Raw genomic sequence first — 24,059 nt, 5'->3', positions numbered from 1 at the left:
ATGAGTATAATCTTACATAAAGAAAGTTAACTACCCTTGTTAAGCAGCATCTATTCAAAGTTTTATATCAAAGCAGTTAAATTAATCACCCTTAGAGGAAACTGCAGTGCAAAACCACGTTTATTGCTGTTATGTTGATATCCAAACTAGAAACTTTGTCGTAAAAGCGGTGTCAAGGATTCTTTGGGCAAGACAAAAAAAAAATATTTCAATTAATGGTGAGATTTTTTTGAATGTTGAAGAACTTGGATAAACATTACATACGGCTACTGTAAATGTTCCTGATTAATTTCATATTAAATTGCATGCCTGAAATATCAAGTAATGCAATGTAGTTTTACCAATTTAAAAAAAAAAAAAAAAATTCCCAAACATTTAACAAGGACTCTAGCAGCTAGTGCCAGGTAGCTTAGATTAATACTTAACAATTGAGTTCAAATAAACATTTTTGGTTTGCAGTCAAAACACATGAAAACAGAAGAAAAATTTTTAAAATTTCCATGAAAAAGATTATATTACAAAGTAAAAAATAGCTGAAAAGAGTCTCAGTAAACAGGGTTGTTTGCTTTAAAGGGTAGACAAGCACACACCTTCCACAATTTAATTGTCTTATCATTTGTTGAAAGAATAAATAGTGATCCATTGGGTGCACACCACCTTACTTTGTTGATCTTCTCTTCAATTTCCAAACTCCTCAAATAATCAAACTATAGAAAACGTAACACCATCAGGATCTGCAATGCACATGGAAAGCACAAATATCTGCACCAGTTTATTGAAAACGGGGAAACAATGAATTTCAGGTGCAACATGATCAAAATGTAGAGCATACCTCAGGCTCGTGACTTTGAAATTCAGTCTTGTATAGATATTCAGGATGTTGCTTGGCAGTAAAATCCAACTGCTCCAACTCATTTCGATGAAGGCAATGATCTAAAGTCTAAGATGTATAAATAAGGGTAAAAAGATCAAAACCCAATTAATCCAACATCAAATGCCAAGCAACCAGAACAGGTGCCAGCTCATTGACCAAATTAACCAATTAATTTAGAGATCCTTCCTAATATAGATACAAACATATCTAGGAACTTCCAAATTGTACATTCAACTCTCACATCTTTTCCGTCATTTCTTTCAAAAATTACAACACGGCCACCTTGATCTCCGACAGCAAGGTAATTGCCACTCTTTTCAAATTCGATTGCTGAAATAGTATCAACTAGAACAAAATCCAAAAAGAACAATATCAATAATCAATATATAATATTTAGGAAGCACACTAGTTAAAAGTCCAAGAAAACATATCCGTAGTATATGCAACCATAGAAGCTTCTATCATCATTATCCAACACGTTTACAAATTCTAAAAACAACAACAAGAAGAAGCCCTGAGTCCCACTAGATGGAGTTGGCTACATGAATCATTTTCTGCCAATTCAAATTACAAATTCTATATTGCACTCGGTGTAGGATCGATGATAAGAAAGAGTAGAACAAGAATAGAAAAAGAAACACACTCAGAGATATTCCATTAATTATATTGAATACAAGAATAGAGGGGAAGGCAAGAGAACTATTACAAGAGAGTCTTATTTCTTGCTTGCTCTGCCACTTTTTAGGCTAGAAGACTCCTTATATAGAATGGAGAAAGGGATTACAGCACAAACTAAAGCTGCTTTTCTAAAGCTACTTTTTTAAAGCTAAAGCTGACAATACAAGACAAATGACATAAAGTATTCAAAACATGTGATCAAGACGCAAGAGGACAGAGAGCTGGGCTGGTGCTATCGTGGCATCTTATAAATCATATCTTGTTTTTTATTCCTCTTCTTCCTCTGCAGGATAGAGGGCCATGACTTCAAGGTTGTCAATAGTTTCATTATTGCTTGTTTGTTCCACATAATATAGCGCCCACCTATTTGTTATATAGGTTTTATAGAAGTGGGGGAACAGGACTGAGTGATGCGTGGTCTTGGCTCTTCCATCATCTTGGTAATGCACTAGGTTGAACATGTTTTGTCGTAGTTTCTCTAGATCAGCATTATTAAAATAATACACATTTGTTCTTGTTTCAACCCAGTGGGAACTTGCAAGGTAAGGATCTAAGAATAGATTTTCTTTGAAACTTCTTATCCTTTCACATATAGGGAAGATGTTGACATATCTCTCCCCTCCTTGAGTTTTGACTTCACCTTTAAGATGGAAAGTAACTAGTAAATATGGAAATCCTGTCATGAAATCAAGCCAATTTAGCCACTGTTCTTCAATTCTAAAAAACAAGAACCAATCTTTTAGATAGTTGTACTGTTGGAACCTTTGCCTTGTGTTTGTGATGAAAGTATATGTCCATAGCTTGTGCAGGATCATAGCAATACAGTATGATCTGACTAGATACCAAAGGAGAAGGAAGGTCTCTTTAGGAAAATTAATATAGGACAAGGTGGGTACCCAGAGACCATTGAGATAGGGATAGAGTGGGTGTTAGTCAAGATACTTAAGTGGGGCATCAACCAGACCATAGTTGGAATGAAGAATGGACTGGAGCCCTTGTATCATTTTGGTGTTTCCCTTATCAATGGTATGGCAAAGAATATTGTCTTGGATTTCACTGGGGAGACTTTGGATTCTTTTCCCCTTGTCAAGAATCTGGAGAGGTGGCAATTGCATAGCCATACCTTTAAGCGACCTTATTGCTTCGATGTGCCTGGATTCCCACGGGGGCACATCTTTCTTTTTTCAATAGCTGAAGCAGTGCCATATAGACTACCAGCCTTGGGACAAAGTCTGCCATGTAATTGACAATACCAAGAAATTGTTGCAGTTGCTTTGTCATTATCTAAGTGTCTGGAAAAGTGATGAGTTGTGTTGCAATGTGTGGCTATAGTTCATACTTTCCTTGACTTATCTTCATCCCAAGGTAATCAATTGCTTCAACACCAATTATCATCTTCTATTTTGACAGCATGATTCCATAATGTTCAACAATCTCCATGAATTGATTTAGGAGCTTATCATGGGATGATATATCCTTTGAAAACAGCATAATATCATCATTGTAGATTAGAGCATGATGGAGAATGGGTTGAAAGATCTTAATCATTGCCTTTTGGAAGATGGATGAGGCCATCTTAAGCCCAAATGGCATGACAGTCCATTGGTAGTGGAAATTGGGAATGCAGAAAGTTGTCATGGGCCTATAATCTGGATGGATGCCCAATTTCTAGAAGCCTACTTTCAAGTCAAACTTTGAGAAGATTTGAGCCTCTAATAATTGTGAGAATAAGTTGGCTATCATCAGCAAGGAAATGGTTAAGGAGCTAATAATAGCCTAAGTTTTCCCTGAGCTTGTTCAGCCCTCTTGTTGACATAGAAAGCCTCACAAGCCCATTGTGACTTTGTTGGCTCTAAAAGTCCTTCTTCTTGCAGTCGGGTCAACTCATTCTGGGCCAACAAATAGTGTTCGAGATTCATTCCCTTATGGCTTGCCCTTGTTGGGTTGATATCTTCATTCTTTTTTGAAGGGCAGGCTGATAAAAAACTCTGGATTCTTCCATATTCCATAATGGCTTTGAGCATTTCTTTAGAAATTCACTGTGGCTATCTGTACAATTTGCTTGGATTAACTGGGTCTTAATCTCTTCTAAGGATTGAGTGATCTGAAAGAGATTGGGGGTCTTGGTCCATTGCAATAGATATGACTTGAACTTTAATCCATGTTTTGTTCACTGGACCTAGTTTAAGTGTTGGATGATGTCAAACCTAATGAGATCTTTGTTTGGAAGGTTTGACCCAAAGAATGTAGCCTTAGTTAAGCATTATGGATGAAGCTTAATATAGATTGGTACACTCTTTAATTTGAACTGAAAATGCTCTCCATTTTCCACTTTGAAACCTTAATTACATGGCTTTTTCCATTTATCTTTAGTAAGAATGCTTGGCTTAAGGAAGCTACATGCTACTCCTGTGTCAAAAAATGCAATAACTTTAATTGGTTTTCAGTATTTATCAGCTAATACCCAAACTGGAGCAGAGGGTGAAACATAGTCTCCTTTCTTGAATTGAGCTGGCAATGATTCATGGATAGAACAGAGGCTGTGAACCTCTTCCTCTGTGGATGCCATTGGGTAGCATTCATTAGTAATGGGTTGGATATGGGCACATTCCAAATCGGGATTGACTTAATAGCTCTCGAAATCTTCATCTTCTTCGTCCGAAGAGTCTAATAGATCCGTCTGCCCACTTTGTTGAAAAGCAAGCATGGAATCTTCATTTTGTTGATCATTTATAGAGAATACAAATTCAATGTCATCATTTGAATCCCAATATGTTACTTTATGCAGCGTTTGAATCAGCTTAATTCTTTTTCATATTTAGGGCACCTATTTGCATAACGCCCCTTTTGATTGCAGATGTAACATTGATGATCCTTTAAATCTTTTTCGTGCTTCTTCTTTCTCAAATATTTCTCCTTGTGCTTGGATTTACTGAATTATCTGGGAAGATAAACATCCTCCCGTTCTCCCATTGGACAGGAGCACCGCTTGTTTCCTTTGCATTTGATGAGGAGATCCTTCCTCTTGCATTCTTTGTTTATCTTCATTCCTGCTTTCTAGATTCTACTATACTGGTCACACTTTCTGTAGAGCATATCCAAATTCATAAGAGCACTTGGGTAGAGTTTACCAAGAGAAGTGCTTTCAAGTCTTTTTCCACTCATTTAAAGCTCTCGGAGAACTCCTTCTCCTAGTGGATCTGGCAGGATGTTGAGGTAAGCTTGCTTGAGGTTGATATCATCTAGTCCGCAAAGAGCGTAATATCTTTACAAGATAAGATTATAATGTTTCTAAAGATCTTTTCTCTTAAATGAGCAGCATTTAATCCTCATGTACTCTTCTCTGGCTTAGGTAACGTGGTCCTCCCAAGCACCACTGAACTCCTCAAGGATTGTGGATATGAAAACATCAAGATTCGGAACTTGCGAAATCTGCAACCGCCTGTAATCTCCAAGGTTTATCCACCAAACTCTAAGTCTTCCTACAAATTTAGAGACAGCTTTTTCAATGACCTATTTAAGGATAATCCCTTCTTTCATCAGTTCTGCTGTGCACCAAGCATGCAGCTCAAGGATCATATTCCTCCACTGATTTGGAGGAATTCCTTTTAATGAAATGGTTGGCCCATTACCATTTGAACTGCCCGAACTTTGCATGGGAATAGCATATGAGGTATTCTATGAGAGATTGATGTTGTCGTCAATCCTTTCGTCATCTAGGGGATTGTTGTATTCCAATCTATGAGTGGATGGTTGGGCCATCATCGTGGATTTGGGAGGTTGTATCTCTTCCTCAGATCATTCATCATCTGTTATGATAGGAAGTGTTGATTTGAGTGCTTCCTCTGGATGTAAGGGGTCAGCTATCTAAGCAAGAAGCTTGGAGATAAAGTTTTCTTTCTACAAAACTCCAATATGTGGCTCTCAATCTGGATCACTTGATTCTCCAACTTTTTGCTTATCCTTCTTTTGAGTAGTGGAGGATGTCGTTGATTCAATCCTATGGGCTTGGGTTGGTCTTTGAGTGTGCTGCCTCTTTTTGAGGTGGAGAAAGGAGTCACTACCTCTGAAGGATGCCTACATTGATATTTGAGGAGAGTTAAAAGCCAAAGTGGATGGTGGAAATAGAGGATCTATCCTCGCATGTCTATGTTGCTGTTGCTGGCTTTGGTTGAGAGAATTTAGCTTAACCTTAAGGTGCTACATTCATGCTTCTTTCTTTTTGAAAGCAGGAGAGAATGCTCACATGTATTCAAGCATTTGCATAAGTTCCTTATGCAATCTTTGGATGTGATCTGGAATTTATCGATGAAAATGGATGTGATGCCGAACTTGTTCTCAACTTTGTTGGCCAACTCCCTCTGGTTATCAAAAATTTGTTGTAGCATCCTATTCTAGGCAAGGGCATTCTCTGACTGCCAATTGAGAGCTGCCTCCGCTGGAGACACCTGCTTAGTAGATCCATCTGCGTTGACGACAATTGGATCTGTAATCTTCTAGGAGTGTTTTGTCTGAGACCTCACATCTTCGTACTCTAATGGTGGAAAATCACCATCATAGTTTGAGGGTCTTACCATATTAATCTTGGGAAGATCACCATTTTGTGTCTTCTTTCCTTCGTATTTTATATAGTAGTCAAATTTCCCTAATGGTTCTCCCAACAAGCTGACTATTGGATCTCCATCTTCATATCCCTTTTTGAGTTTCTACAAGAAGTTATTCTTCTTTTTCTTACCTCATACTTCTTCTTCATCAAACTCATACATTGGATCATTAAGGCATTCATCATAAGTACAATCAATGTCAAACCACTTGTGGCCGGACTTGGTCATGAGTTGATAGATCGGAAAGCCATCTCCTTTGGAAAATGGGATCAAAACTTGAGATCCCAAAGATGTTGGATCGGTCAGGATGGAAGTAGCTGGTGGTCTGATCAGTACCCTCTGATCTTTCGAAAGTGTCGATGACTCCCTATGCAGTTTAATCATCATGATTGGAAAGACATGCTAAGAAGGTGAGCTTGTCGGGGATTCCTGATCCTTTGGAAAGGAGATGTCAACGTCGCCATTCTTCATAGTTTTATAGACTAGATCATGGAGGATGACTGGTTTGGAGATTTGATGCAGGGTTTGGAGATTTGATGCAGCTGCTTATACTTGGTCACCTAAGACTCTGGGAGGAGCTTCAAGAGCTCTTCTCTGGGTAGTTGTCTTGGAATATGGTCATGACTCGGGATAAGAGTAGTATCATAACTGACAAAGAGAGCATCTTGATTTTCTCAAGGGGTTGCTAGATCAAAGGAATGGTTCTGAAATCTATAGACCATTTGATGGTGGAGAGCGCAATAGAATTAGAGATCTGAGGTGCTCCAACAATCTGGATCTAGACTTTCAAAGCAGTCATCATATTTGGATCAGATAAGTAACCAAAAGTTGGGGAAGATTGTAAAGCTAACCACTCTCGCATTCAACGTTGTTTGAATAGTGGCTATGCAAGCATGTACTTACATACAGAACTTTGACTAAAGGAGAGCAATCCTCGAGCAAACAGGAAAACCTTCTTCCCATGGAAGGTCAGGTACAGTTTGACCGCACTAATATTTATAAGGGTAAATCCCTGGTTGAGATACTTTTGGGGAAGATCTAGGGAGAACTTTAGGGTGACAAACTATTCTGCTTCAGTTGCCAAGAGCTGGTGTGAATTGAAGGATGAAGCCTCAATGATTTCTTTGATGTCTCTCGGCACAACCGTTTTGCCAGTGATTTTCCTCAGGAGATTTAAAGAATACTTGGTTTTGTCATAGACATAGTACGGGTCTGTAATTTGGGGACTCTTGGTTTGAGGGACAAGGCCATCTTCTGGTACATAGTTTACTTCATACAGATAATCAAGACGATCTAAGCCCAACGCAAATGAAGATCTAGGAGAAAAGTTGAAGGATGGGGACGGAGTGATTATAGCTCTAGAAGGCATGGTTTCTTAAGTGACACATTCAGGACCTCTTCTCACAACCTATGAATGAACAGATCTCTCACCCGTCTTGTAAAATAAAAAAGCACAGAATCAAAGTATTCCTGTTCCCTATTGTTGAGATGTGGAAAAGAAAACTGAATATTCCACTAGCTTATGAAAAAGATTACATTCCCTTTAAATAGATGATAATTCTCATCTAATTACTAGGGATATTTACAACGTACTGAAAATAGAATACCCTATTAAAAATGGAACGCAGTAAAATAGGAAAGACAATCTACAAAATCGGGTAACATGCTACCCAAATCCCCTAGGATTGTGGAACCAAAAATAGCTAACAAATCAACTTATTTGTTAGTTGTAAATCTCCTAAAGATCAGCCTCTAATAAAGGCTGTCAGATATCTAATAATTCTGCACTCCCCCTCAAGTTGGGTTGTAAATATTGATTAGGCCCAGCTTGGAACTCAGATCATCAAAATTCTTTCTTGGCAAAGCCTTGGTAAGGATATCAACTGTTTGGAGACATGTAGACACATACAACATCTTGATTATTCCTTCCTCTATTTTTTATTTTATGAAATGTCGATCAATCTCCACGTGTTTTGTTCTATCATGATGCACTGGGTTCTTTGCAATGCTGATGGCAGACTGATTGTCACAAAACATCTTCGTGGGTTCTTCACCTAAAATCTTTAATTCCTTTAGAAGCCCTCTTAGCCATATTCCTTCACAGATGCCGTGTGCCATTGCCCTGAATTCAGCTTTTGCACTGCTTCTTGACACAACTGATTGCTTCTTACTTCGCCATGTAACTAGGTTCCCCACACATATATTCAGTACCCAGAAATTGACCTTCGATCATGTATTGATCCTGCCCCAATTTGCATCACTAAATACTTCAATATCTCTTCTTTGATTCTTCTCAAAAAATTATCCTTTACCCGGTGTTAGCTTCAGATATCGTAGGATTCTATAAACTACCTCCATATGTTCTTTATTGGGATTGTTCATGAATTGACTCACCATACTGACAGAGAAGCCAATATCAGGTCTGGTGTGAGACAAATATAAAAGTTTTCCAACTAGTTTTTGATATCTACCTTTATCCACTAGTGCACTATCTTCCTTGGCTCCTTGTTTGGTTGTTGAATCCATATGAGTATCTATTGGCTTGCATCCGAGCATCCCAGTCTCTTTCAAAAGATCTAGAACATATTTCCTTTGGGAGACAAAGATTCCCTTCCTTGACCGTGCCACTTCCATACCTACGAAGTATTTGAGATTCCCAAGGTCCTTGATTTCAAATTCTTTAGCTAGAGGACTTTTGAGACTACTCATTTCCTCCTCATAATCTCCAGTTAGAATGATGTTGTCCACATATACAATGAGGATAGAAATTTTTCCTTCAAAAGAGTATTTAACAAATAGTGTATGATCTGATAGACATTGAGAATAGCCATACCTCCTGACTACCTTTGTGAATCTCTCGAACCAGGCTCTTGCGGATTGCTTGAGCTCAGATAAAGATCTTCTGAGTTTGCAGACTTTGTTGTGTGTAGCTTGTGTCTCGAATCCAGGAGGAATTTCCATGTAGACTTCTTCAACTAGGTCTCCATTGAGGAAGGCATTATTGACATCTAGTTGGTGAAGAGGCTAATCTAAATTTGCTGCCAAAGATAAACGGAACCGCACTGTATTTAACTTGGCTACAGTGGCAAATGTCTCTTCATAGTCGATTCCATATGATTGAGTGAATCCTTTTACTACCAACCGAGCTTTGAATCGTTTAACACTTCCATCTTCATTGTCTTTCACAGTGAATATCCATTTGCAACCTACTAGACATTTTCTAGTCAGTAATTCTGTGATCTCCCATGTTCCATTCTTTTCTAGCGCACTGATTTCTTCCCAGACAGCAGACTTCCATTCAGGTGTTCCGAGAACCTCTTGTATGTTATTAGGAACCTGGATTTTGTCAAGGCTGGCAACAAAAGATCTAAAATTCAATGACAACCCTTGATATGACACAAAAGTGTATATTGGGTGTTTGGTGCATAATCTCACACCTTTTTCTCACAGCAATAGGACAATCACTATCATCATTAGTTAACTCATTATGGGAAGTCTCTGAATTAGAGTTACCTAGTGGATTTTCACTTGATTCGGATCAAACGTTAACTCATTATGGGAAGTCTCTGAATTAGAGTTACCTAGCGGATTTTGACTTGATTCGGATCAAACTCTTGGATTTTCTCAAGGGATGTTTGTTGTTTTATCTCCATTTGGTTCCTTCTCCTCCGTGAATAGGTAATCAACTCATCATTTTTTGTTGATTGAATAGTGTCCAGATGCTGAGGTTTCACGGGAGATTCTAAAAAGGGATGAGGAGGACAAATGGAGTCAGTAGTTGGAATAGATTCAAAATTTTGTGATAAGTGAAAAGGTCTAGAATCAAAAGAAGGGTGAGATAACTCTTCAATATCCCAAAGGTGAAATTCCTGTGTAATCTCCCCCTGAATTTCAGATTTGGGGTAATACGGTTGTTGCTCAAAAAAGGTAACATCCATGGAGTGATAATATCTTTTAGTAGCTGGTGAATACCATTTATAACCCCTTTGGTTTGGAGAGTACCCGAGAAAAATGCACTTAAGGGCTCTAGGATCAAGTTTACCCTGGTGTTGACTATGAACATGAACAAAAGCTGAGCACTCGAATACTTTGAAGGGAATAGTGGAGATGAGTCAAGTATTGAGAAAGGACTAAAGTAGAGTTTGACAGGGAGTTTAGAATTTGAGAACGCGAGAGGGCATCCTGTTTATGAGGTAGGCTGCAATGAGAATGGCTTCACCCGAAAAGTGTTTCGGTACATATGTAGAGAACATAAGGGAGCGGGCAATATCTAGTAGGTGCCAATTTTTTCTTTCGGCAATTCCATTTTGCTGAGGAGTGTCGACACAAGAACTTTGGTGTATTATACCTTGACTCAAGCGATAATCATCAAGAATGGATTTGAAATATTCTTTGGCATTATCAGTTTTCACAATCTATATTTTTGCTTGGAATTGTGTTTGGTTCATGGTGTTATTTTTGAAAATCTGACCTGCCTCTGACTTTCCTTTCATGAGGAATATCTAGGCAAGTATAGTGTGATCATCTATAAAAGATATAAACCAGCGAGATCCAATAATATTCTTGATCTTAGATGGCCCCCACACATCACTATGAATCATTGAAAAGGGTTGGGATGCTTTGTAGGGTTGGTTGGGATAATAGTTGGGAACATATTTTGAAAATTGACACATCTCACACTCAAAATCATTTGGATTTTTATTATTGAATAATGAAGAAAAGAGTTTCTCGAGATACAAGAAATTTGGATGTCCTGACCTACAGTGCCACAACATAATTGTACTATCATTATTAGAATGAATGACAAAAAAATAACTTTGAATTCTAGACACTAAACAATCAGATTAGTGAGTTGTTCCTTAAGGAGGATCATTAATCTCGAGAAGATAGAGCCCCGAACACATCTTAGCACTACCAATCGTCTTCCTCGAATCCAAGACCTGAAATTCACACATATTTGGGAAAAATTTAGTAACACAATTGAGATCACGAGTGAGTTTACTAATAGACAGTAAATTGCAATCCAAATTTGGCACTAATAGAACTGAGTTGAGTGTTAGGTTCTCTGAAATTTTAACAGAACCTGTACTAGCCACCTTTGAGAGTGAACCATCTGCTATCCCGACTGTTAAATTTTCATAACAGGGACTATAAGTAGGGAGAAAAAAAATTTTATCTTCGGTCATATGGTCCGATGCTTCAAAGCTTCTCCTTTTTAACATTAAGAGAACTTAAAAAAATACCTCTGTGTGCCAAAGAACCGATACCAACCACAATAGTAGGGGCTACTAAAGTTTGGCTGAACATTTTCTACAATAATTCTAGTTGCTCCTTGCTGAAGAAATTGGGCTCGGATGGTGTTGGTTTTTCATCTACTGAGATGAAATTTCCCCACCCTTCTCTGTCATTGGCAAAGCGGGAAGGTTTCCAATCTACAGGTTCTGCGGTTTACTGTGGATTTTCCAATAGGTGTCCTTGGTGTGACCAGGAGATCGACAATGGTCACACCACGGCCTCCCTTTCTTTGGTCTACTGTCACTACCGTTATATGGATTTCCTCGAGCAGCAAGGACTGAACTCTCTAGGTTTGTTGCAGAATCTTAAGGGCCCATCATTATCTTTCGACTCTCCTCTCGACGAACTTCTGAAAAACGCTTCTCAAATGTTCGACAGTGGTTTGGATCCTAGGATTCTTCCTCATACTTCATCAAGATTTTTATTTAATCCAATCATAAATTTGTGTATTCTTTTCTTTTCAACAATTTGTTTATACCTAATTCCATCTTCGGGACAACTCCAATAGTGCTCCTCGAATAAGTTCAGTTGTTGCCAGTTGGGGTTGAGGGTGTTGAAGTATTGGGTCACTGTCAAATCTTCTTGTCATAAGTCATGGAGAACACTTTCCACCTCGAATAATTCATATGTATTCTCATTGTTAGAATACGTTTCCTTAGTAGCTTCCCAAATCTCCTTTGCTGTTCCGTAGAGAAGAAAATTTTCTCCAATGTCATTTGTCATGGAATTAATGGGTCATGACATGACCATGTTATTTTCCAATTTCCATGTTTTGAACTTCACATCATCCTTGCTTGGTTGGGCGCAACTCTTGAGAGATAATCATCCTTTCCCTTCCACATATAAACATCATCACGGAATGGGACCATTGGAGATAGTTATTCCATTAAGTTTGTGTCTTGTAATGGTTATGAGGCTACTATCTAAACTACCACTGTTGCTCGAGACCATGGCTTCTTGATTGGTGGTAACGTCTGAGACTGAAGAGGTGGAGTTGCGTCTCCCAGTGGCCATACCGTATTTGGTCACATGGGAAGATTAGGGTTCAGAGGTCACTCTGATACCATGTTGAAATGTGGAAAAGAAAACTGAATATTCCACTCACTTACGAAAAAGATTACATTCCCTTTAAATAGATGATAATTCTCATCTAATTACAAGGGATATTTACAACCTATTGAAACTAGAATATCTTATTTAAAATGGAAAACAGTAAAATAGGAAAGACTATCTACAGAATCAGGTAACATGCTACCCAAATCCCCTAGGATCGTGGAACAAAAAATAGCTAACAAATCAACTGATTTGTTAGCTGTAAATCTCCTAAAGATCAGCCTCTAATAAAGGCCGACAGATATCTAATAATTCTACACCTATAATCCACCAGAGAAGCCAGCTCTGCCCGACCAAAACACAGCTTTCCACGCCCTTCCAACAAATCAAGGGAACCTTAGGTCTTACTCTCTAATAACTTCCAAATTAAAGGAATGCTTTGAATGAAACTGTTCTGGTGTGGAGGATCTACATGGGATATGAGAACCACACAGCGTACTGGGTTAGGACAATAACCTCTGTTGTGGGCGAAGAGATCCATTACTCCTAGTGATGGAGGCTCCGGAGGAGTCTTTAAGCTGTCATGGCTATGATACCAATTAGGCACTCAGAGTAGGATAGATAATAAGAAAGAGTAGAACAAGGAAGAACGGAACAAGAAACACACTGAGATATTTTCCAATAACACAATTTCCAACAAAACAGCGCTGGCCCAATGCTGAAAAACAAGGAATACTCTTTGTCAAAAACATTCCAACGACTGAGAACACTGTGTATGTGTATATGTCAGCCCTGGGACAGCTCCATAATCAAGAGAAAGAACAGTTCAACATTAAAGTTAAAAATCAAGGCAGACACTACAAAAACCCTTAAAATCGACAGAGTTCAGCACAACTCTCTGGTCTAAAAACAGTTAACTTTTATTTCATTAAAACCAAAAAGGAAGTTTCACGTTTAGTTTCTGTTCTTTTCTCACTGTCCAAGAAACCAAACTACCACTCCAATCAATTACACTCTTCAAAGCCACACACACACACACACACACAGAAGCAGAGAGAGGCCTCACTGTCTTGAACGTCTTCTCCGGGAATTCGCTCGCCGAAGACTTGAGAAAATTTCCAATCCAGAGGGGAGGGGGGGTCAGTGCCGAGCGTCATGGCTGCTTCTGAAACCGCGTGGTTGCGTCGTGCTTCATGAGACGGCCATTGCAGAGCATCTTCCGGGAAGTGTAAATGAGTATTCGCAGCGAGGAAGCAAACAATCCAGAGACTTCGCTGGCCACTCGCTGGCCACCTGATTCGATAAAGCTGCTTGCTTTGCCCGCTCGGGAAGCCAAGGTGCGCCAGAACTCAGAAGAATTAATGAATGTGTATCTGCTAACGTACGCCTTCTGTGCGCTCAAATTCATGCTTTGTTGGGCTCTTTGCAAGGCCAGCCGGCGGTTTTCGAGGCCTTGGGCCTCAAAGATCCATGGGCTTCCCAATCTCCTTGTTCTTTCTTAAGAAGAAATCATTTTGAGAAGAAAATTGACGAAAGACTTGTACTTAAAATTGAGTGATGACAATTTTTTTTTTTCTTTTTTCAGCAAAGTGAGAGAGAAAATATCAAAACTCTTCTTTTATGCTATTTTTCCTTTTACTTTCTTGCTCTTCTCTTTTGTCTTTTTTTTTTTTCAAATTCTACCAAAACTAGCCTTGATTACTTTTTTTCCGCTAATGTGCTCAATAATGGGATTGATAATGAGTTACTCGGTTAAGATAAGGTGGGATAGAGAAGATGTTATTGCACTACTCTCTCTCTCTCTCCCTAAAATGTGCTCAATAATGGGATAGATAATGAGTTACTCGGTTAAGATAAGGTGGGATAGAGAAGATGTTATTGCACTATACTCTCTCTCTCTCTCTCTCTCCCTAAAGCACTGATTCATCTGCCATTATCATCAACCACTTTGGTTTCAACAAAAAAATTTGAAATATAAATTTTAAGTTGCACACCTTTTTATGAGGTTGTTGCAGTCAAATATTAATAATAATTGAAGCGAAAATGGGATGTAGTTAAATAAAGACTTGATACTTTGATAGATAAGAATATGAAATGAATACTAAAAATGATTTGAGAAAGTATTTGTCTTTACAATTATGCATTTTTTTTCTTCTTCTTCTTCTTGTTTTAGGAAGACTTTATTTTTTTTTAACAATTTTAATCAGAACAATTGCAATTAAAAAGGTGAGTAGTTTTTCAAAATTAAAAATTACATGTGTTTGTGCAATCTCTATGCACCCTCCAAAGATAAAACGTGGAGATAGAATAATTGGCCACATGGTGTATGAAAAGTCATGACATTTAAGACAAGGCATCATTGAACTAGAAGGGTCATAAGCCCAACTCGGTAAACCCTTGCCTAAATGTGATGAATGTCACCTAGTCATGAGGCCATTGCTCAAAGACAAGGAATCTTTGCAAATATATAAAAATCCCATGGACAAAGGCTCAATCATAAGTTCAATCAAGCAAAATCTTAACAATCAAGATTGATTAGAGAAACAAGCAAGGGAGATATGCTTAAGAAGTGTGATCACTAAAAGAGCAATTTAGTTGAGAAGTCAAATATAATAATGAAAGAATGCTCAGGATCCTATGACTTAAGGAAATAATTTTGAAATCAATGTTGATTAGGCAAAGGCAATCAGCCAATGGGATATTGTGGTACCTAAAAACAAGGGGATAATTGATTGAATTCATAAATAAATGGTCATGTAACTCAAGAATAGAGCTACAAATGTATCAAACCGCTCGTAAGTAGCTTGGAAGCTCAACTTGGTAAGAGCTTGTTCATTATTTAAATGAGTGATTCTAAAACCAAATTTTGTGACTCCTTTAATAAATGAGGTGAGCTTGAACATGAATAGGCTAGGTGTTAGGGTGTGACAATGTAATGGGGAAAATGGGGGAGTGAGATACTGCTATAATTGTATTCTTCAGGGATTTAGAATGAATATATGAATATCTGTGTTATCGCTTGTATGTTGATTCTCTTGTAGATGAATAATACAAGTAGTTCTTTTCATTGTGGTGTTCTGTTGCCTTGGATTATGATGTCTCTGATTGTTATAGTCTTATTCAGTGTATAAGAATATATTGCTCATGTGAAATCCTATTGTTTCTTGTTTTCCTTGAGTATTGAGACTCACCTGGTGCTCGTGCTTGCAGGCTTGAACGTGTGAGAGTTGGCTGACTTGTCGAGGGAGAGCTCTCAACGAGTGCCACACGGCCCTTACTTGAGTCCCATTTTGGGGGTCCGTGACACTAGGCTTATTCCAGCTTGATTATAGTCTTGGTTTGGGTTCATTTAATAGGTTTGAATTAGAATCATTTATGGACTATTTTAATAAGCTAGAATTGGGCTTGACAAACTGTAGTGGGTCAAAATGTAGGGACTATTTGTGCATAGGATTATTCACCTCAAACTTTATAACCTTAATTTAGTAATAAGGCTAATAGGCTAGCTTGGTGGGGCAAAAAACTCTAAAGCGGTCTTAGTAAGCTCCTTTTTACCTTTTTGCCTAACAAAACTTCTCATATCTCAAAATGAGAGGTTCTAAAAGAATCAATTTGTTAAAGAGCATCTCAGTAGCTCGGGTGGGTAAGGACTCATGAGTTCTTTCATTTGCGTAATAAACAAGTTTAAGTCAGCATATTACAATTTGGTTTGAGTTTTACTCGATTATGAAGTAGGTCAAAATTTTAACGAACAAGCTTGACTAAGATAAAGCTCGACTCCTTTGCAGCCATACTCAAGTAGAAAGGGGTCTTTCTTCAAACTTTCACACAATGTGACAAATTGATAGATAGAGTCTTGCACCAATTTATCACTTTACCTACATCTTTCTCCTCCTTTTCTTTTTTATTTGCTACTCTATGCCACTTTCTCTCTCTTCCCCTCCTTAATTACCTTTTCCAATCCCATCACCTCCCTCATTTTCTTTCTTCTTCTACCATTTCTATATTTTCCACACTTCCATTCTTATTTATCCTTCATGTAGTAAAGTATGTTGCACTTCTAAGAGAGGTTGGCATGTGTTTGTGCCATCTTTATGCACCCTATTGTAATATGGTGATAGCCACCTAATTAAGAAGATTACAAGAGAAATTACAATTGGAAGTTCCTAAACAAAGCGAACCACTTGTTGCTTAATCGCTTTAGCAACTAAATAAAGGATAGCCTAGACGAGGCATAAAACAAACATCACCTAGGCAAGGCATAAGTTGCCTAAGGAATTAAAATGTTGAATCCCCATAATCAATTCGCCACAAAGTAATACCTCCACATTTTATTACTAAGGGTGAATGTCGCCATACCCAAAAAAATTATTAGGTACACTAGTTGTATATGCCAGATTTAACATGGTTTCACCTTATGTATGTATTTTAACTAAATTAGGTAATTTTTTCTTTCATTCTGTAAAATCATGTTAAATTTGGTGTATACACTCGATGTATCAATATTTTTATCTTAACATCAAACTAGTAGCAAATTACAAAGGTTTAGGCGAATTGCTTATGACTTAGCTTACCTTGGAATCACAAGTAGCCATCCAGGCAACAGAAGCCACACAATCATTAGGTGACGACGGTCGCCTGTTCGCCAAGAGACATGGCAAGCAATCATCAATTGTGGCATGTGAGAGTCAGCTATAATAATGGAATCTTTAATGCTTAAAAATAATTCCAAGTTATGGTTTGACTTTTAAAGTTTTGAATTTAAACTTTGTAATCGAAGAATTTATAGTAACTATGTTTGGGACACAACTAGGGATCAACTGTAACTCCAAATTTGACTTAGGAAGAATATAAATATTTGTTTAGTTTCAATTGTAAGGATACTTACAATTCAACCAAATTAACATGTCTATACAATAGCCTAATGTTAGAATAGACCACAGTACCTTTTATCCTCTCTCTCTCTCTCTCTCTCTCTCTCTCTCTCTCTCTAGTGGCCTCACTCTCATCTCCTTTAATCTATCCCTTCTTTATTTTCACTTTTCTTCTAATCTAAGTTTTCCACTTCATTCTTTTCTTTCTCCTTCTACGATTTCTAGGACTTCTACGATTCTCTCCCACCCCTTATTTCATGGACACCCCTTGTAAAATAAGGTAATTACCTCTAAACCTCTAACGGGAGTCGACATAATAAGTCCATTTCACTCATCTCATCATCATCAACTCACAACTACCATCACTTCAAAAGGCACTTGATTTTTTATCAAACATCATTATACTCAATTTTATTTATTAATCTCACATTTTAAAAATAATTGAAAATGACACATTTTTGGTAGATGATTTGTATATGGTTTGGGCTCCTTTTACACCTTTTTTCGGTTGATGAAAATATTAATAATTTTTTTTTCAAATCATTTGAAGCAACCTCATGTCATATAGGGTTTGGATGTTTAATAATATATATGCAAAGTTGAAGCATAGTCTAATTGTTCATTTTTAAGAGATATTATAACAGTTCAAGTCTTATTGTATGCCTTACTTCTGAATCATGGGAGGAATAGGTAAGAGAATGGAAAGGAAAATATGTCATCTCCTAATGCAACCTAGAACCTGGCATAACTAAAAAATAATGATATGATTGCTCTACCTCTAATCATGATGCACTTTCATCTTTTTCTTCCCCTTTTTTCTATTCCTTTCTTTAATTTGACATCTCTCTTCTTTCTCTCTAAACACTACAATAGTTCTTCATTTAGACACTTATTGATAAATGAAAAGATTTTTATAATTGATTTAATTGAGAAATTTATGCATATAAAATTATCGTTGAATATTATTTTTTATATTTTCTCTCTTACATTGGAGACCTTAAAAATATTATTATTCAAATTTATTTTACAAAATACAATATAAATAATTCTGTAGAGGACGTGTGTACCTAATTTACTTAATAATCTAACATTACAACAAAAAATAATGATGAATTTTTTTCATGATTTAAAAAAAAAATCTCCATTTTTCTGACAAAAGAATAACAATAATGACACAACTAGTCTTATATTATGGGATTAACTTCATCAATGGTCATATTCTCTTGGTATTTGAGAGTTTTGAATTTAGAATATGGATTTGGATTTATCTATATTTGAACAAAAAATGTTATTCGCACAATTAACACAAATTTAAAATTCAAATCTATGTTTTCAACTATAATCTTAATCTTAATTATTAAAAAAATAAACATAGAAAGAAGATATTTTTGAATGTAACAACGTAATAAAAAATACTTAAAAGACACACTAAGATTGCCGAAGGTTCATAGGATAACTATTATTAAGGAACTTAGTGTTGTGAAATGTATGACAATTATGAAGAATAGTATAGAAAAAAAAAAAAAAAAAGATAGAGTAACAAGAACACACAGATTTAACGTGATTTGGCAGTATGCCTACATCCACAAGAGCAAGCAACTTCTAGATTTCACTATATCAAAGTAGGGTAACATCATATATATTTATACTAATATTAGCCATACAAAGGTATTAGAAAAATTCCTCAAATACCAATGTACCATACCACGAGGGCGTTGCCCCTACACCCCCAACCTATTAATCATCCCAACCAATAAAACAATACATTTCAAGCACCAAATGTCGATGTCGTCGTTCTGCTCCACTTTCGGCATCAGCCTACTTTTTCTCTATACACATGTTCCACTGGATATGAACCACATGCTACAACAATCTTCACATTGACGAATATTCACCCCTTAGGAGACAAAGAAAACATTAACTGGAACTCCACCTAGGACAATAGGTTAGGACACATCCCATCTAGCATTTGGAGACGTTAATCAAGTCCAAGCAGTAGTTTAACTTATTTGTAGTAACATACTTTGTCAATATGTCTGCTACATTCTCAAAAGTGTGAATTTCTCAAGCAATAGTTCACCAAAAGAAACCAATTCACTGATCTTGTGAAACCTCACATCTATGTGCTTGGTCCTCACATGCTACACTTGGTTCTTTGCCAAATAAATGACACTCTGACTATCACAATACAATTGAACTCCACCTTGTTGAATACCTAGCTCATTGATTAACCCTCTAAGCCACAAAGCTTCCTTGGTAGCCTTGGCCATTGTCATATACTTTGACTTAGTAGTAGATAGTGCAACTAGAGACTGAACCATGGACTTCCAAAAAAAAGGCCCCCCCTACAAGAGTGAATACATAACATGTGGTAGACCTCCTATCATCCAAGTCCCTTGCATAGTTTGCATCCGCATATCCCATGTGAATTATGGTGTTATCCCAAGAAGGGGGGTGAATTAGGTATTTTTAAAAGATTATGACCTTTAAGATCTAATTTTGAAAAACCTTCAATTAGAAACTTTCAAGTTACCTAACAATGAGGTTAATGCTTCACAATTAATCAATCTAATATGTGTCTTTGTTAAGCATACACTTTTACCCAATTACTCATAGATGTAACAAGTGTTCAATACATACACAATGCACAAGTAATTTAAATACAATGCGGAAATTAAAAAAGGAGTTCAGGGTAAGAGAGATGTAAACACGATTTTACGAGGTTCAACCAACTCAGCCTACGTTCTTGCCTTGAGCAACCCACTCAAGGATTCCACTAAATCTCTACTCCTTTAACCGGGATGTAGCTTCCCTTACAATCCACAGCATACAAGAGGTACAACTTCCTTCAACTCTGTTGCTAACAAGAGATACAACTTTCTCCTCAAACCTGGTTCACAACCTAAACCATGATTACAATATAGAAGTTACAATTTCTGCAAATACACTGAAATGCTTCTACACAAAGCTAGTGAGTACAATAGAAAATCCTAACACATATCCATATGATAAAACTTGAAGCTCAGTATGTATGTAACGATGTAATGGTTATATGAATGATATGCTTCAAAAAATTTTCTTTTAATCAATGTCTCCCAAAAATTAATTTTTTAAATATAAGAACTTTGGAGATCTTAGGGTTTAATTTCAAAAGACTTTATGCAAGAACCAAAAATAAGATCCTTTAAAATAATATTAAATTGTGCTCAGATATATGTTCTTGCTATCCAATAATTTGTAAGATTAAATCTTTAACTAAAATAAGTGACTTTGAATAATGCAAAGATTTAAACAAAACTTTTCACAAGATATTTCTTATGAATTTATATTTAGAACCTTTAGACTTTTCAATCAAGTAGATTTCGCAATAACACAATATCGAGTCTTTGAATGAAAATAGGAACTTGAAGATCAGCAAATATTCAATGTTTAGAAAATCCTTTCACAAATAAATTTTTATGTAACAATATAAGGATTTTTCTTCTCAATAAGAATAATAGATGTATGGGTATGAGATATAAAAAATCTTCAAGATATCAATATATTGAAAACACAAACCAATCCCTTGTTTACCAAACCTCAATCACCAAAACTTGATTTTAAGATGTGTAAATAAAATCCCTTTGAAAAGCTGAGATGATTTGCCCAAAGAGTATGAAATCGGTAGAATATTGGCAAAGTCTTGGTCATGGAGGCACATGTAGCACAAGATGTGTGAATATCTCTCTAAAACTTTTGCTGCTTGTGTTTTTGGGGTTTTGGGAGTGTTTATAGAATTTTTAGAGTGAGTTTCCTTGTTGCCCTAGATACTTGGAATATCCCCCAAGTTTTATAACATTTAAATTTGAAAAACTCATTTTTGGAAGTTTTCCGTTGAAATTCAAAATTTAAGATCTCCGTAGGGTTAGTCGATTGAGCTATCAAGTTCAGCCTTCTAATGTTCTTTAAAACACTGAAAATTATAGTCTGGACACAGGGTCAGATGACTGAACTATAGGTTCAATCTTCTAAAGTCTTAGCTTAGACGACTAAACTGAAGGTTCAGTATTCTGAGGGTGTTCTGCATGTTCTGTGTTTCAAAAAATAAATCTTCAGTAGACTGAACTAATTCTTCAGTCTTTTGAAGAAATACTTTAGATGTCTAAAGTAAAACTTTAGTCGTCTAAGCGTGCATCTTTAGACTTCTAAGGGTACACCTCAGTCGTCTGAGCAGACCAACTTCAGAATTTTCATTTTAGTTTTCAAAATCCTTTTTGCTCTTTTGCTTTGATGTCTTATAAAACATTTTTCAGAATTTTGAAATAAGGTCTCTAAGTCCATGTTTAACCTTAGAAGATTTTCAAGAGATGCATGTGTCCTAAGGTCAGTCTAGGGTATATTTTGAGCTTCTAGTTATATCATATAAAATATGCAAATACAATCAATTCTAAATACTCATTCCCATGATGATCTTGAACTTGGCGCTTGCATCTTCATTCTTCTACTCTTTTAGTTCCATGGATTGTGTCAGGTAGTATATGCTTTAATCCTCGTGGCTTCCATGACTTCCTCACCTTCCGTGCATGCTAAATAATGTTCCTACTCACAATCTCAATGCACAGGTCAAATTCCAAGTGATTTGTCATTATCAAAACAGGATTGGACTCACAGAGTCAACATCCCACAATTGAAGGATCACCTTATTGTTTGCCAAATATAATGTCATAGTTTGTAATACCCCTCAAGTATCTGAAAATGCACTTGACTACATCCCAATGTTGTCATCCCGGATTGGATAGAAACTTGCTCACCACACTGACAACTTGTGTCAAATCTAGTCTTGTACAAACCATTGCATACATCAAGCACCCCATTGCACTGGCATATGGAACCTTTGACATGTCTTGAACTTCATCATCTATCTTCGGGCACTGAGCAGTAGACAATCTAAAATGATTCACCAAAGGTGTACTCACTGGTTTTGCATTATTCATGCTGAACCTCTCCAATTCTCTCTCAACATCGCTACGTTGAGATAACCATAATCTCTTGGAAGCTCTGTCCCTACGAATCTCCATCCCACGAATCTTCTTAGCTGCACCCAAATCCTTCATGTTAAATTCGTTGCTCAACAAAGTCTTTAACTTGTTGACCTCACTCATACTCTTCGCAGCAATCAACATATCATCCACATAGAGTAACATAAAAAATAAATGAATCATCATCAAGGTTCTTCACATAAACACAACAATTATACTCACATCTCTTGTAGCCATTCTGGATCATATAGGAATTAAATCACTTGTTCCACTGCCTCGGAGACTGCTTCAGCCCATAAAGTAATTTCCTCAATTTACAGATCAAGTGTTCCTGTCCAAACTGACTGAACCTTTTTGGTTGTACCATGTAAATCAGCTCCTCCAAATCACCATGAAGAAAATCTGTCTTTACATCCATCTGCTCTAATTGCATATCAAAATGTGCTACCAAACCCAACACTGCCCTGATGGAAGTATGTTTGACCACAAGGGAGAAGTTTTCATCATAGTCAACCCCTTCCCTCTGTAACCTTTTGCTACTAGACGAGCCTTGAAATTTTTTCCCTTCTTTTCTGATACTGCTGCTTTCTTCTTATACACCCATTTGCATTCTATCACTCTTTTCCCCTTCTAGAAGCTCCACCAAATCCCATGTATGGTTCTTATGCAGAGAGTTCATCTTCTCCACCATAACACCCATCCATCTACTCTTCTTTTGGATGTGAACTACCTCTTGAAAAGTAGTAGGATCTCTGCTACTAGTAATGAGTGCATGAGAAACCAAATCTTCAAAACCATACCTAGTAGGTCGTTTGATAGTGCGCCTGGGTCTGTCTATAGCTATACTGTGATATAGAAGATCTCTTGAGCTAGAACTTCCTGCATTCTTAACATTGTCTTCTCTACCATGGGTCTCTAACTCCACTTGCACCACATGCTCATTGCTGCTGCAATTTTTTGGCACTTGTTTCTCTTCTTCCTAAGTATGCTGCAACATGACTTTCTCATCAAAACTCACATCTCTACTAAACACCACCTTGTTTTCCTTCGGATCCCAGAACTTGAAGCCTTTCACTTCTTTTCGATTCCCCAAAAAAATACACTCTCTAGACTTCGCATCAAGCTTTAATCTCTTCTCACTTGAAGCATGCACGTAGGTTGGACATTCAAATACTCTCAAACAAAAGTAGTAGACCATGCTACCTGTTCACACCTCTTTTGCTACTTACCCATTTAGTGCGACACTAGGTGACCTTTTATTCAAGAAACATGTCATATTCACTACTTCTGCCTAGAAGTTCTTTGCAAGCTCTGCATTCAACCTGAGACATTGAACTCTTTCAGCTATTGTTTTGTTAATCCTTTCTACTACATCGTTCTGTTGTGGTGTCTTGCGTACAGTGAAGTGTCTCTTAATCCCATGCTGCTTACTCAACTTTGTGAACTTTGAATCTATGTACTCAATACCATTGTCAGACCTGACGCATTTGATCTTCCTCCTTGTCTGGTTTTCTACTTCAGTTTCCCATAACTTGAACTTGGTAAACGTTTCTAACTTGTGTCACATGAAGTACACCCAAACCTTTCATAAGTAGTCATCAATAAAAATCACGAAATACATATGTCCTCCCCATGATGCTATCTTACGGGCCCCTAAACATCT

At 37.0% G+C, this 24,059-nt stretch overlaps 1 protein-coding gene across 1 annotated transcript in view; it reads right to left on the bottom strand.

Annotated features, from left to right (window-relative positions):
* LOC131146134 (serine/threonine protein phosphatase 2A 55 kDa regulatory subunit B beta isoform-like) overlaps positions 1 to 14,020 on the bottom strand; it is a 53,925-nt gene extending 39,905 nt beyond the window's left edge. The window contains exons 1-4 of the mRNA XM_058095494.1: positions 13,571 to 14,020; positions 1,116 to 1,219; positions 833 to 940; positions 591 to 707 (exon numbers count right to left, since the gene is read on the bottom strand). Coding sequence (XP_057951477.1) covers positions 591 to 707; positions 833 to 940; positions 1,116 to 1,219; positions 13,571 to 13,661 — 420 coding nt within the window. The 5' untranslated portion in view covers positions 13,662 to 14,020. The remainder of the gene's footprint in view (positions 1 to 590; positions 708 to 832; positions 941 to 1,115; positions 1,220 to 13,570) is intronic.
* Between the last annotated feature and the right edge of the window lie 10,039 nt (positions 14,021 to 24,059).

Source organism: Malania oleifera, chromosome 13 (assembly GCF_029873635.1).
Source record: "Malania oleifera isolate guangnan ecotype guangnan chromosome 13, ASM2987363v1, whole genome shotgun sequence".
Classification (NCBI taxonomy): domain Eukaryota; kingdom Viridiplantae; phylum Streptophyta; class Magnoliopsida; order Santalales; family Ximeniaceae; genus Malania; species Malania oleifera.
Note: the sequence above shows the minus strand (reverse complement) of the source record. Positions and strands in the feature narration are given on the sequence as shown.